General features: G+C 40.8%; 2 protein-coding genes across 5 annotated transcripts; one reads left to right on the top strand and one right to left on the bottom strand.

The window, feature by feature from the left end:
• The first annotated feature begins 4,422 nt into the window (after positions 1-4,422).
• On the top strand, positions 4,423-8,835 carry LOC112291718 (uncharacterized). Of its 3 annotated transcripts, XM_024539537.3 has the most exons (5): positions 4,424-4,754; positions 4,898-5,031; positions 5,185-6,033; positions 6,207-6,830; positions 6,979-8,835. In XM_024539537.3, the coding sequence occupies exons 2-5, from the start codon at positions 4,981-4,983 to the stop codon at positions 8,209-8,211; spliced, it is 2,757 nt and encodes a 918-aa protein (XP_024395305.1). In that variant the 5' UTR covers positions 4,424-4,754; positions 4,898-4,980; the 3' UTR covers positions 8,212-8,835. The 3 variants fall into 3 exon arrangements, with proteins under 3 accessions (XP_073395009.1, XP_024395305.1, XP_024395304.1); XM_073538908.2 differs by having other exon boundaries at positions 4,423-4,754; positions 4,898-6,033; XM_024539536.3 differs by lacking the exon at positions 4,424-4,754 and having other exon boundaries at positions 4,807-6,033.
• Positions 8,836-9,992: 1,157 nt separating this feature from the next.
• LOC112291071 (uncharacterized) lies at positions 9,993-13,864 on the bottom strand. Of its 2 annotated transcripts, none has more exons than XM_090256052.1 (6): positions 12,983-13,864; positions 12,564-12,669; positions 11,913-12,417; positions 11,512-11,591; positions 10,474-10,997; positions 9,993-10,306 (listed from the first exon to the last, which is right to left on the bottom strand). In XM_090256052.1, the coding sequence occupies exons 1-5, from the start codon at positions 13,783-13,785 to the stop codon at positions 10,965-10,967; spliced, it is 1,527 nt and encodes a 508-aa protein (XP_090112178.1). In that variant the 5' UTR covers positions 13,786-13,864; the 3' UTR covers positions 9,993-10,306; positions 10,474-10,964. The 2 variants fall into 2 exon arrangements, with proteins under 2 accessions (XP_090112178.1, XP_024393803.1); XM_024538035.3 differs by having other exon boundaries at positions 10,659-10,997.
• Between the last annotated feature and the right edge of the window lie 442 nt (positions 13,865-14,306).

Below are 14,306 nucleotides of genomic sequence, written 5' to 3'. Positions count from 1 at the left end.
CTTTGAGTAATAAAATCAATATTGATTATTGATTCAACTTTTGTCAAGCAAGTTCAATTAAATATGTCGTTTAATCTACTTGCTTATGATATCAAAAATAATTCTTTTAAGTCTCATGATACTTCTAAGTTTGAGTTCAAAAATAATCTATTCTATTTTGAGAGATAATTATACATTCCAAAAAGCAAAGCATAATTTCATGTTTTTTAAGCTTGTCATGACTTTTTAGCAACCAAACATTTTGGATACAACAAGACTTTGGAACTAATATCAAGAGATTTTTTATAGTCTTAAATATGGAAGATAGTCAAAAACTTTGAACAATCATGTGATATTTATTTAAGATTTTACTCTTCATTGTTGATCTTATGGACTTCTTTAGCCATTACTTATTCCAAAAAAATCATGGTCTTTTGTTTTTATGGATTTTATTGCAAATCTTTCACTCTTAGATTTTTATGATTCTATATTTGTGATAGTAGATCATTTTATTAAGATGGCTTATTTTGTATTACATACAAAATTTATCATAGGTGAAGAAATAACTAAGCTTATTTTTGACAATATCTATTGTTATCATGGATTACTCAATGAAATTATATCGAATATGAGAAGTCAATTTGTATCAAGATTTTGAAGAACCCTTTTAACATTTTAAAGGTGGATATAAAACCTTCTTCAATTTTTCATCCTCAAATTGATGGTTAAATAAAATGGATGAATCAGATTCTTGAGTAATATTTGAAGTGTATTGAAGATTTTTTTTTCTTTGAGAATAAGACCTTTACTAGATGTTGCATATGATTCTAGCCACATGGTTCCTATTGTAATTAGAAAAACTTATTTTTTAATATACTATCTTCTTTGATAACTGTGCTCTTCATTTTGTGATTGTCTTATTTATTTTAATAATATTGAGCAGTGTACTTAGCTTCTCCATAATATAAATATAAATCCTATTGATAATGTTGAATCTTTTTTTACTTTGTGAGGGATTTAAAATGTATCATTTTAATTTATATTGATTCTAACCTTGATGAATAAGTTTCTAAAAACTTGAGAGCTACCATTATTACTTGACTTGTTCCTCTCCAACCAAGTCTTTGTTCTTGATGCCTTTCAAATAATTAATTGTTGCATGCAATGGCTTGAGCAATAAATTGTTCTAAAGATTTTATTTTTGGCATTATTAATAATAAATCTTTGATGTTAAACTTCAATCCATATCAAAATTGATTGATAAGGGCTTTGTCATTCCAATCCATATTATAAGCAAGGTTTTGGAATTCAACAACATATATGATAGTTGATCGTGATCTTTATTGTAAAAATAAGAGTTTGGTTTTTATTATTCTTTTTCAATTACTTTCTCCAAATGTGGTTGTAAACATTTCTAGGAATGAATTCAAATTATAAAAGAGTCATAAATCATTTTCTATCAAAGGAGCAAACTAAGAGAAAGCACTTTCAAATAGAAGTGCTCTTATGAATTCACTTGAGTAAATCCATCAAGATATTAGAAGGGATGCAACCTTAGATAGACCTTGACTTGTTGAAAAAATCTTCAAAATTTTGATCTTGTTTTATTAAACTTTTTAGACATACTGATCCTTGTTCTTGTTATACTTATAAAAGCAAAACTTCTTGGATTTGGTTGTGAGGTCAATGTACTTGTTTTCTTCAACTAAACAACTTTTTAATGTAGACTCTAAACTTCTTCCATAGGCATAGAATTAACATTTCTATGGTTGACATTGGTGATGTATGAAATATCCACTCTAAGATTTTTAATAAGATCATGAAGATCTACAATAGTTATAAATTTATTATCAGTTTTGCTGAAATAGCATCTATAATCTTTCTTTCTATAAAAAATTCAAACAAAATTTAAAAATTAAATTAGAGGAGATTAATCTGCAACCTCAAATATTAATTAAAATTTTCTACAAAGAAGAGTAATCCAATCTCTTTAAAGAAAAAATCAACATTAGAAAATTAAAAAGTTTGTTTAAAGGTGGATAATCTACAACCTTCAAAATACAACAATAGAAGTAGGATAATCCACTCACTTCTAAAACAAGACAAGAATAATAAATTAACACTCTTGTTAAACTATCAAAGACATGAATCTCAAAAAAATAAAATTTCAATATACTCTAGTGTCACTCAAAAAGATTAGGAAATCTTTCAAAGATGATAATATATTGAGTTAGAATGGCTATTGTCAAAGACAAGAAAACTAAAAAATCTTAAAACAAGACTAAAAACTAAAAAAATATTGATAAAAATAAAGGAGGCTTCACTCTTGTTTCCATATATACTACCTAACTAGAAGCTACATGACAATATTCTATAGGATCTCCAAATTATGTTGACTTTGTTAGACACATGTCTTAACTTGTAAGACAAGTTTTCTATATGTATGCCACATAGTTAGCTTGTTCCACAAGTTATCAATATGTATGATAGGTAGTTAACTTATTGACCAAGTTTCTAACCTAACAATCAATTATAAATTCATGTATAGTCAAACTTGCATCTATAAAGTTTTTTTAGAAGATATTATAAAATTAATCTATATTTATCTACTTCTATTTAATCATATAGGTAATTATTGGATCAAATATATATGTTTGTAATAAATTATTTTTTAAGTTCAATTCTCTCATTTTTGCAAAGATTTAGAAACAATGCTTATGTAATTATTGTTGTAGTCACAATAATACCAAACGTAACAATCTTTCTTTGAGCATTTAATTATAATAACATAGCCTCAATTTATTACATAAATCTAGACATCTTTGAGAAACTCTTTTCTTAAATTGTAAGTTTATTTTAAGTGTTATTAAAGAAGGTTCATTATGAAAGAAAAAGAAAGTGCAACAAGAATAGTAAAAAAGATGAAGAGAGAAAAAGAAAGAGAAGAAGATAGTAAAGAAGAGAGATACAAGCAATGAATTGAAATATGTGAGTTATGAGAGGTGAATTACAAGCAACACCTTGAACAATATAGAGAGAGGATAGAAAGAGAGAGAGATGCAAGTAGTAAATCACAATATAAACAATGAATTGCAATGAAAGTCATAAGTGGTCAATTGCTAATTGATTTAGCAAACCAAGTAATCTCAGGCTTCTACTTTCTTAGGTATGCATATAACAACTTAGAATATATATGTAGCTTGAGCATATATATATATATATATATATATATATATTAAAATTTATATTTTCAGAATGCTTTGATAGTTATTAATATATAGCAAAGATATATTTTGGTACTAATGTAGAATTATCTTAACAAAGAATCTACAATTATTATTATTATTTGTTGAATAAATTTTCCAAGAGTTTCACAATCATATATATGTGTGTGTATATATATATCAAATGCAAAAAGCACATTTAAAGTCTTTAGTAAAGAACAATTGACATACACCAATCTCTTTTATCTTCCATCACATCAAAAGTAATAAAATGCAAATACCTTCAAGAATCCAACAATAATTCTCTGCTTTAAAATAATCATAATCATGTCATAGTACCTATATTGAACCCCTTCAATATGTAAATTAGCCAAACTCTACACTTGTTCAGCCCTATTACTACATTGCAACGCTTTACCAATGGATACTTCCATGCAGCTTTTACGCTTTACAGTTCCCACTTACAGCGTAATTTCCACGGAGAGAGTAAGTGTGTGCAAAAAGGCCCATGGATGAGAGATTCCCCCACTAGATAATCTGAATGGCCTTTGGAATGCAAGTTTAAAATAGGGCCCCATACCAAGATGAAGCATTAGCTACAGTCAACGACGAGGTGGGGTTAGGCGCGGCACGGGCATGGGTGACCGTCCAGGTTCACGGCGACGACGCCGCGGGCAATTGATCGCGAGGGGGGGAAATAGCAAGCTCGCACCAAATCGATCAGTTTAGATATCGACGCGGCTGAAAATATAGCGCGGACCGACGCGAGCGGGGACTCTTTTTCGGAATGCGGACCTTAAAATCGCGGGGTCGATGAGGCGATCCATGGATCGAGACCGCCATGCATGTACCTGGTCAGCGCCCTGAATGCGCGCAGTTCCGCCCACACTCGGATCTGACACAAGCCGCTGACACATCCACGTTACCAGGTCGCATTGATTCTCGGGGTAACTCACAATCGCCGTCACGGGGACAGCGACTCTGGCATTTGATTCTAGCGTCTGGTACTGTACCGTGTGATCGCTGACGTTAGAAGCTTGCAGCTGTATGGTGTCCGGACGCTTGCAGCGGGGATTGTTTTCTATATCTTTTTTGCATTTCTTATATTTATTTTATGCGATTCGGTAAAACCCCATGAAAGTCAGCTGATTTTTGTGACGCACGGCGAATATAAGGGGTCGCTTTTCAACCAGGAATCGTGCTGCGCTAACCAGTGCTAAGTTTTCATTCAGGTTGGGAGTGAGATCAATCCAACCGTCGTCGTCAAATTTCGATGTGGCTTTTAAAAGTAGATCCGCCTCCACCCACGTTCTAAATTTTATTGTTCCCAGCCACATTCTAGGGGGTTGCAACCGTCTCATGTGAGCAGCCAGGGACAACCGGACTTGAGTTGCTACTTGGGTTCGTTGTGCGACCTGTGGACGCACCTCGCAGCCGTGGGTCGATGATCAGTGACCCAGGGGCCCCACACGTGCAACCGCACGCATGGCGGGGCCGCAGCTCCCCATCACTTGAAGCATGTCAGCGCGCCATGGAGCAAGTGGGCCAAGTGTATTGGACTATTACTCATTTCTTTCCGGCTCTAATTCCTGTGCGTTACACTGTCCTGAATGATGGTTTTATTGGGACAGAGAAGCAGCAGTTGTAGTGCCGACGGTTCTAAAACTTGCTTGGCAAGCATTGGTGCTGTGCAGATCGCGTTGCAGGATTCGGAGGAAACGGGGATCAGCTGGCTCCATGAGAAGCCGGGGTGGATTAGCTAGCTGCCTTCAGTTGGATGATTTGGAAGTGTTGGTCGATGATCCAGCTGTGCAATGGGTGGATTAAGGTGGATGAGTGCATGGGTTTGACCTCATTATTATTCCGAGACGAGGTTGTTTAGTAATTTCTGATGTCGACAATGACAATGAGGACAAGAGGGTGGTCATCATGGTGGAGCTCCAAGATGACTATGGTCGGGTGGGTGTTGTTTTTGTCGCAGCTCACGTTGCAACTCGTTGAGGCGCGTAGCGATTGTGGTCCTCTGGAGTTTTTCGTTCCGCGGGTTTGGAAAGGGGTGGGTGTCACTGATGTTGTGAAAGTGACGTACAGCAATGGCTTGTTTGGAGGTAACCTAACTGAAGCGTCTGCAATCATGGGCGAATTTTTGCAATGCTGTGGGTGGGCTTCGCCTAAGTCAGCGATTTTGAGTGTCGAGGATTTTGAAGATGGAACGCGGCGGACTCACTCTTTGAGCTGCAGTATTCTGCCTTCCCATTCGACCCTGGACGGCAACGACTCCGGCGACACGCCGTCATTACTGGATTTTTGTCTGCGTTTCAATTCCTCGGTCAGTAGTAGCTTCGTCGTGGCCAATTCCGAACGAAGTGACGTGAAAGACCTCGGATGTGAGTTGAAAGCGGATGCTGTGATTTCTCTTTTTTTGTACCTTAAATGGTATTGGCTCAGCCCGAGTAGGCCATCGTTTTTGGCCTCTGTGCAAAGTCGGGGAGAATGTTTAAGTGTTTCTTGTAATCTTTCAATCAGCACAAGATCTTGGCTGAGTGAATCGGTAGCTTTGAGAGGGGGTTTTTTCTCAGGGTGTTTAGGAACGGTGAAGTGGTTTGGCGCCTTGTCAAGTAAGGGGCCTGCGCTACTGTCACAGGAATATGAAGCCGCTCTTACTCCACACAAGGAATCGAATCGGTCGTTTGAGCATTTCGGCATGCGTCCTCCCGAAGAAAAATCCATCACGAAGATGTTCGATTTATCACTGTCTGCCTTGAGCCCAATGTCGACCATCCAGCCACTTGGATCAGGCTTGAATCAATTGGGGCGTCGATCATTACAGGTAAACCACTTCTTGCCTTGGTTTATTGCTCACACACACTGGGCAGAATTGTCAAGGAAATGTTTTACTTGTCACTGGAGTTATCATGCCTTCATCATTGGCTGGCTTTGTTGTGGTTATGAAGGAGGCAGCCTACTGGTTGAGTTGTTTTTAACCAGCCGTGGTTATGTCAGGCTAGGGTTGTCAGAGGAGGCGATTCACGTTTTCAATGGAGTGTATACGTGACAGGGACACTTGTCACCTTGGCTGGAATCTCGATGCTAGCAATGTTATGTGCGGGTAAAAAAGAAGATGAATCTCCGACCGAATTCTTAGACACACTTCCTATTCTTCCTCCTCGCTTTTCGTACTCCAAGTTACAGAAAGCCACAAAGAATTTCTCTCAAAAGCTAGGAGATGGCGCGTTTGGATCCGTCTACGAGGGAACATTGCCCAACGGTACCCGCGTGGCTGTGAAGATGCTCGAGAAAACATCTGTGCAAGGGGAGAAGCAATTCAGAGCCGAGGTTTCGTCCATGGGCGCCATCCGACACCTTAATCTTGTTAGGTTGCATGGATTTTGCTCCGAAGGTTCCCATCGCCTGCTCGTGTACGAGTTCATGCCTAACGGTAGCTTGGATAGCTGGCTCTTTTGCAAGAAGCAAGGTGAGAAACTTCTGGATTGGGAACAACGCCTCAGCATTGCTGCGGGCACCGCTAGAGCTTTGGCATACTTGCATGAAGAGTGCAGCGACCATATCATTCACTTGGATGTCAAGCCCGAGAACATTCTGCTCGATCATCAGTTCTGCCCCAAGGTAAGAGATCGAAGTCGAACAAGTTGCAGCAAACTGGACATTAGGAGTGTTTGTTGGAAAAATTGGGGGTTGTAGCGCACGAAATTAGACGTGACGGAGAATTCGATCTGATTGCGCAGTTGTTGTGTATGTGGTGGCTATGTTGCAGTTGTCAGATTTCGGACTCGCGAAGTTGATGGACAGAGAGCAAAGCAGGGTGGTGACAAGCATGCGTGGTACACCTGGATACCTAGCTCCGGAATGGTTGCTCCCTCACGCTGCTGTGACTGCCAAGACGGACGTCTATAGCTTTGGAATGGTGCTTCTGGAGCTCTTAAGTGGTCGCGAGAACACGAATTTCTCCCTCGGCAAAGAGCAGTGGTACTTTCCAGCTTGGGCTTTTAAGCTCATGAGCGAAGGTCGCACAATGGAGCTTCTCGACAAGCGGCTGCACGTTGAGGAGGTGGAGTACTTCCACAAACAAGACGCTGTGCGAGCTATTCATGTTGCCCTGCTGTGCATACAGGACGATCCCGAATCACGTCCCGCCATGAGCCGTGTTGTGCACATGTTGCAAGGCCATGTGGAACCGGAGCCTTTAAATGCCCGTCAAGCGGCTATTCAACCGCCGCGTCGTCTAGTGACAGCCTTCGCAGCTAGTGTGTGCGACAATGAGTCCGAAAACGGGAACACCGACAAGAACGACAAGGTTGACAGTCGGAAAAACTCAATGTCGAACGATCATCTGCTCAAACACGACGTTCTCAGCGATCTGCAAGCAGACATGCGCAACGATCACTACGCACAACGAAATGACATGAATTTGCAGATTCATCGACCCGCGGTGCCTGCTGCCTTCCAGTCACGTTTACCAGCTGTATCAGAATCTCCTAGGGCCTCCATTAAGGAAGCTCCTCCTAGGCTTTCACCGAGGATGCTTTCACAGTTGCCAACGCATATGCCACCGCAGCAAAGCTTGGAAGACTGGGAAGAGGACAAGGATGCCTTAATGCTCGAGTCAGAGCTCCCATCAACAACGCAGCAGGCAAGCCAGTACCGGAGTAGCAAAGGGAACAGGGTGGCTGGAGCGCACACACTCGGCTCGAATCCCAAGTGCATTCCACCGTGGCCCGTGAAGGGAGACGTGATCCTCCTGCGGGGGCCACAAGGGGACTTCCACGGCGTAGTCAGGGACGTAAGGGCGCAGACTAAGATGATGCGGTTGGGAATCCTGCACCGGCTCAGCTCGGAGACTAGATGGAGCGTTCGGGAGGAAGAATCCAACTGGAGGCATTGGAATGAATCCATCCGGACGCTTGACTTCTGGACGGTCTTTCGCTGGGCCACCATCCCGGGACGTGGACTCGAGAAATTCCCTGTAGAATGGCAACAGGTGAAATAGTAAACCTTTGTAGTTGTTTCTGATCCATCGTAGAGTTCGCAACCGGGTTTCATGAATTCTAAATACTTTGCCACGAACCCTCCTCCCAAGCTCGAGACCTTAACAGTCCGCAGAACGGTTAACCTGACAATCAACGCTAGTCTCTCTCATCGTCCACTTGGGGCCAATTCACCAGCAAAGGGCAAGACCTTCTCCGACGTAGCTCCAACTCATGGATCGGCAACCTCTACAAACACTGCAAGTTCTCCTGGTTCATTCCATCTGCCGCTGAACTGGAAGCGTGAAGCTGATTTCATAAGCAGGCGGACTTTATCTAGAGTGTCTGATTAGCGTCATCCGGCGCTTGTATCATTAAGCCTGGTTTGGCGTCTTCTTGTTTTTTTCCAGTCTGGCCCTGTGGTTTCACCGAGTTGGGTATTCTTGCACTGGCTGCATTCTTGCTTAGATCTACTACCCTTGGGCTTGAATTAACTCAAGCATTGTTCCTGTAGCATATTAAGGTTAATCCTGCACTGTAGTTCAGGTAAGGGAAAGCGTTTCGAACCCTGCAGTTCAAACAAACACATATGAGTTGTCTTCCCCTTTCGAAGCACAAACGCTTGAATAAAACTCTCTTCATGTTCATTCCTCGTTTCCATTCTCATGAAGGCTATTGTTGAATCACCTCTTCACAATGCCTCCATGGAAAACTCCACAGTTTTGTGAAGGTTGGTAACAAGGATTACTTACCAGTTTTCCTCATGAAAAAATGTGTAAAAGTGTCTTGAGCTTGACTTATTAACAAATTAGGGTCCATTTTCTGTTTGATCTTCCCAGGATTACCATCGTCTTCCATCAATTTGTTCTTGCTAACTTTCAAAAAGAAATTTACATTGTACAATTCGAATGTAGCAAACAACATTTATATAGTTTAAATGCATGTTTAATTATCAAACTTTGAACAATCTTGTAATAAATAGCATTTAATAGAGTTATCTAATTAAAATTTATATTTATGTCCAACAATGGTTTAAAGTGGTTTTTTTATGTGCAATTGTATATTTATTTATTTATTTATAGTTTAAATAGTGAATCAAGTTGTTTTCATTTAGAGTAAGAAAGTTGGCAATCAAATCTTCTAAAATGTGTTATAAAGCAACACTAAGAATATTTAAAGAAGGCTTGTTATAAATATAACCACATATATTCATAACTTTTTACACTCACCACAAGATTTTTAAATAATTACATCTTTTGTCTAATAAATAATTATTAATCCTTGATTTTTTTGCTCATAAACATATTATTACTTTACAAAGAGTCTAAGTTATTAGTATTTATTGGTAGTACAGATGGCAATAAACACATTGTTTGATTTGTTACATTAAATGTTGAATAAATCATATATTTCCAAACCCTTGAATGTTTTGAACAATGAAGATACCTCCATTTCAAATCACTTTACTTTGCATTATTGAAATCATGGATAATCAAATAATTAAAAGAATGCCATTATTTTATATCAACACCACATGTTCTTATTTGGTGGCTGAGAAAAAACTTGTCTTTATTCAATTTCATTAATTCTGAATCCTCAACATTCACCTCCATGATGTAAAATTTTAAAAATTCTTCGTATTCATTTACTTTGGTCAATCTTGCTAGAATTACAAATGCAAAAAGAAATCTCCTGATTTGATTGAGTAAATTGACTGACGACATAGATTTCCATGACATTTCAGGAAGTAGATAACTGATGAGAATGTGGAGACTAGAACAGTTGCTCAGAGTAGGACACGAAGGGCGTGCAATAATCTTTTATTCGTACTATTCATGATTGATTTGCATGCCACTCTTTAACCATAGCATACTATCACTAAGTATGAAGCATATACGACATCATTCACACTAAAAACATATCCAGAAGGAAACAGAGGCTCATGTCCCTCCCTCCTTTCTCTTGCATCTCGAGGTCAATCTGTTACCGTGCTAACCTTCAATGATCCGCTCTTACATCACGAGAAGTTTTGTGATGAGCTTGAAATCATGGACATATACCCACATCGTTGTCCCAGGTGTACCTCTGGCAAGCTCAGTCCTCGCTTCACAGGCAGACCTGCAGCCATCAGTTCATCAGCAGTCAGTTTCGCGAGATAGTCAACTGCTGTCTCAAAGGAAACGCCCAGTGGTGAGGGGGAATTCATCCCCACCCAGAGCCTGCACTATCAATGGTGGAGCAACGAATGCAATGTCATCAAGGAGCACTCGAGTGTTGGAGGTTACCCAGAAAACAACAGCAAGCTGCCAACAAGGCAGAGCCAATTTCTCATTTATGGAGAGAAAAACAAGACCAGAGATAAGTCAACAGGCCTTCGAAGCTTCGTAACAAGTGACTCATATCGACTTCTAACTGATATGGTGCAGGTTTGTGCAGCGACCAGCCACCTTTATGATGCTGATGGAGATACCTGGAAAACAGCAAGTTAGGGGCATCCGAAAGGTTGCCAACTGAGAAACAATGTCCTTATGCAATTGCACCATCTTCATCGCCAGGCTTGAGAGGAATGATAACGGTCATGTAGTTACTAGGTGACGGCTAGAGGGTGGAAACAATTCCGCGCTGGTCAACCTGGTATTTACGTAGCCAAACTGGAGAGTTGTACTTAGGGTAATGAATGTGATGTTAACTGTATTTTACAGTTATCGACTTCAATCGAACCACATACTGAGTAGAAATTGGCCATAGAATACATCCTCCATCAAACACACCCGCGTCAATCGAGAAGTTCTGCAAGTTGAGTTAGGCACTGCAAACACCAAAGACTCGTTAGCATCAATTTTTCTCCCTATCCACATAAATATTATGAAAGACACTTGATAATTGCGACAGTTATAGCTAGTTTCAGAGTTCGTGGCTTTCTTGCCAATATTCCTTTTCAGACGGGCCTCAAAGCACCTATCCAAAGATGACAATTTTGAAGAAGCTTGTGTAATCCTACCGATTTATGACTCGCCTCCTACTTCAGACAAGTGGTAGAAAAATATTCGTTGAAATGCTGCTAAAAATATTGCCTCTTCCTAACTTTCACGAAGGTTTGTAGCTAAGCAAATATATTTGTTAAAATCTGGTTTCTATAAAAGAGGATCGATGGAGATCCTCTGGTTCATACGGTGGTCTATTCACGGGGGTCTCCAGATTGCCACAGAAACTGGTTCTAAATACATTAAACAGACCCATAGGGCAGCTTGGTACATGCAAAGAAAGCAAAGATATAGCAGCTTTTGCGAAAAGTTTGCATCAAAACCATTTAGTTGGCCCACCTCATCTATATGCTCGTTAATACTCCTGTTGCTGGAATTTGGTGGAAATGAGGTACTACATATAGGGCAAGCTTGAATTCCTGTCACGTCCAAATCCAAGTCAAAGAACATTTCCTTGACAAAAATCAATTTTTAAAATCTATACCACAACAAATGAGCAGTAATCAACGCAACGAAATTAAGCAAGCACAATGTTTTATTGAGCTACTGTAACCAAACTTACCAATAACCTCGTACTTGAACAAACAAAAAGAATGCTTGTTCCTACAGAAGGAGGAATCCCAGAAGTTCTTAAGTTGGAACAGTCAGATAAGCGTTCCACACTAGCAACGAGGAACACAACATTAGAACAATTCCAGAAAGAGATCCTTCCAAATCGCTCTTTAAAGATTAAGCTTTACCTGGAGAAGCTTCATTCATGGCTGCAGAAGTGCTTGGTGGAGCTCTGGATGGGGATGACGGCCTCACCCAAGCAGTCGAGGTTTCAGCAACAGTTAAATGATCAACATCCATCGGTTTTGAGCGAGAACTAAGCTCGGTTGCTTTTACTGAGCTAGGGTGTTCTCCCAAGAAAGTAACTACATGTTGCACTTTGTCAGCCATCACAGAAGCGTTAACTTTGTCATTGGTGGAAACCTTCGACCGAAACTGCATCCCAACCTCTGAGACAGCTTTTCTAGGAGACTTTATCAATTGTACATCCGAGAATCCGTTCCAAGAATCTACTCCGACAATGCCCCCACTTTCATTGAATTTCAGGTTGGCCAGTAACTTCGTTGATGCTGCATCAGCTGCTGTCGCTTCTTGAGCTGCATGTTTTCCAATCTCAGTTTTATCTATACCAATGTGAAGGTCCTGAGCTGCAGGCAACTGGATTTCTAATTGTGGAGGAAGAGCTGAAAGACCCTGATGTTTACGCTGTTAAGGCCTCCAATCCAATAGTTTTCAGAAAGTGCACTCACTATGACTACAGACAACCTGAAGATAATACACACCATCGCGTTGATGGTGTCTGAATTGGTAAAGAAAATGATATTTGGAGAGCAGGATACAGCATGAAATCCAGGAGGCAGAGGACCTTCAGGCCACTCCCCCATGTCCCACTGTTGCCACCACGCTTCCAGCGCCTCGTCTTGTCCAGGTTCAGAATGATTTGCCCTACAACCACCAGTAATCTAACTTCTTTCAGCATTTCCATGAAAGACGTGTGAGCTTACCACCATGTAGCAGTGTTCGTCTTTGCAATCCTTAGTGTATACTTCTATAATTGAAATACTGCCTACCCAAGCTTCCGCAGAGCTTGCAACAGATCAAACATGCGGTGCCAAGTCTACATGATTAACCTCCCCTAACATCGTGAAGACCACCCAAGCTTATACACAATTCTCAAAACTCCCTCCACCGACTTCACGACCAAGACGAAAACGAACACTAAATGTACCGACCTTCCCAAAGTGTCACGATTTCATACCGATCTGCAGGGCAGCTAATTTGTTGTGGCACGCTGTGCTGCTTCAACGCAGGCATAGGAGATAAGTTTTCAGGTCGAACTCCCGATTTTATCTTGAAGCTCATTATGGAAACATCATCTGCCGACGACCCTTCCGGTGGCTTAAAGTCGGCCAGAAGGCGATCTAGCTTCAGAATCACGGCACTCGCCTCCTGGCGCTCAATTGTGAGCACACCGGACCTCCGGAGCTCCTTCTTCTGCAATTCGCTCAAAGGATCTTCCCGTTTCAATTTCTCCAATTCGTCCAACCTTGCGACAGAGTACTCCCAATTTCGATAGAAGGAATAATCCTCAACGTCATCATCTTCATCATCATCATCGTCAACCAATGCAGCAGCATCACTCCCCTTCCCACCTTCTACATTCAAATTCCTAGAACCCTTCCGCTTCCGTCCGCCGCTATTCTCCCCGTTGCGCCCTTTCTTCTCCACCACTTCTCTCCGTTTCCTCCCTCTCCCTCTCCCCCGTCCTTGCCCTCTCGCAGGACCCACCACCTGTCTCTTACGAAGATGAACTTGCGCACCACCCCCACCATCGCTGAGTTCACGCACTTCACCACCCACATTGCCGAGCTGCGCAGCTTCTTCTTCTGCTTCTTCTTCTTCGACATCTTCAGGGATGCTCGAAGGCAAAGTCGTCAAGCAAGTATCCAGATGAGAATGAATACGAAACTCCGGCACTTGACCTCCGCATGACGGACATGCCACGGTCCGCACAGCCTGTTTACCCGTCAACAAATTCTTCCATACTCTCGACGGCTCCATGGCTTGCGATCGATCCCAACGCCAATCCCCGGCTCCGCCATCGCCATTCTGGGTTTAGCCGAAACAAAGCCCAAGCAAGCGCCGGTGGCCGCGGACGTCGTTCACCTATTTTTTGGACGACATCCTCATTTAGATGAATGATATTTTATAGCGGGAAGAATGTTGGCGCCAAATCGCTCTCCCGCGCGCTCTCCTGCAGCTCAGTGTTGCCGCTCAAGCTCCCTTTACTTAATGGAATGATTAGAAATCAATGTTTGCTTAATGGATTAATTAGAAAGAAAACAATTTTTTCTTAATATTTTTTGAACGCAATCCATTAAGCAAACATTGATATCCTCTTACATGTACATGTCGACTAATAGTGAATAAATAAGTAAAATTAGTTGAATAAGAATAGTTTGGCAATAGTTTGATGGGTTTATTTGTTTGTTGATTTTTGTGTGGATATGAATGATGTTTCATTTATGTATTATGTGTTGTTTTTAATTAAGCTAATATCATAGAATGTGTTTGACAAAGTG

Source organism: Physcomitrium patens, chromosome 14 (genome assembly GCF_059467195.1).
Source record: "Physcomitrium patens ecotype Gransden chromosome 14, ASM5946719v1, whole genome shotgun sequence".
In the NCBI taxonomy this organism is placed as follows: Eukaryota; Viridiplantae; Streptophyta; class Bryopsida; order Funariales; family Funariaceae; genus Physcomitrium; species Physcomitrium patens.
Note: the sequence above shows the minus strand (reverse complement) of the source record. Positions and strands in the feature narration are given on the sequence as shown.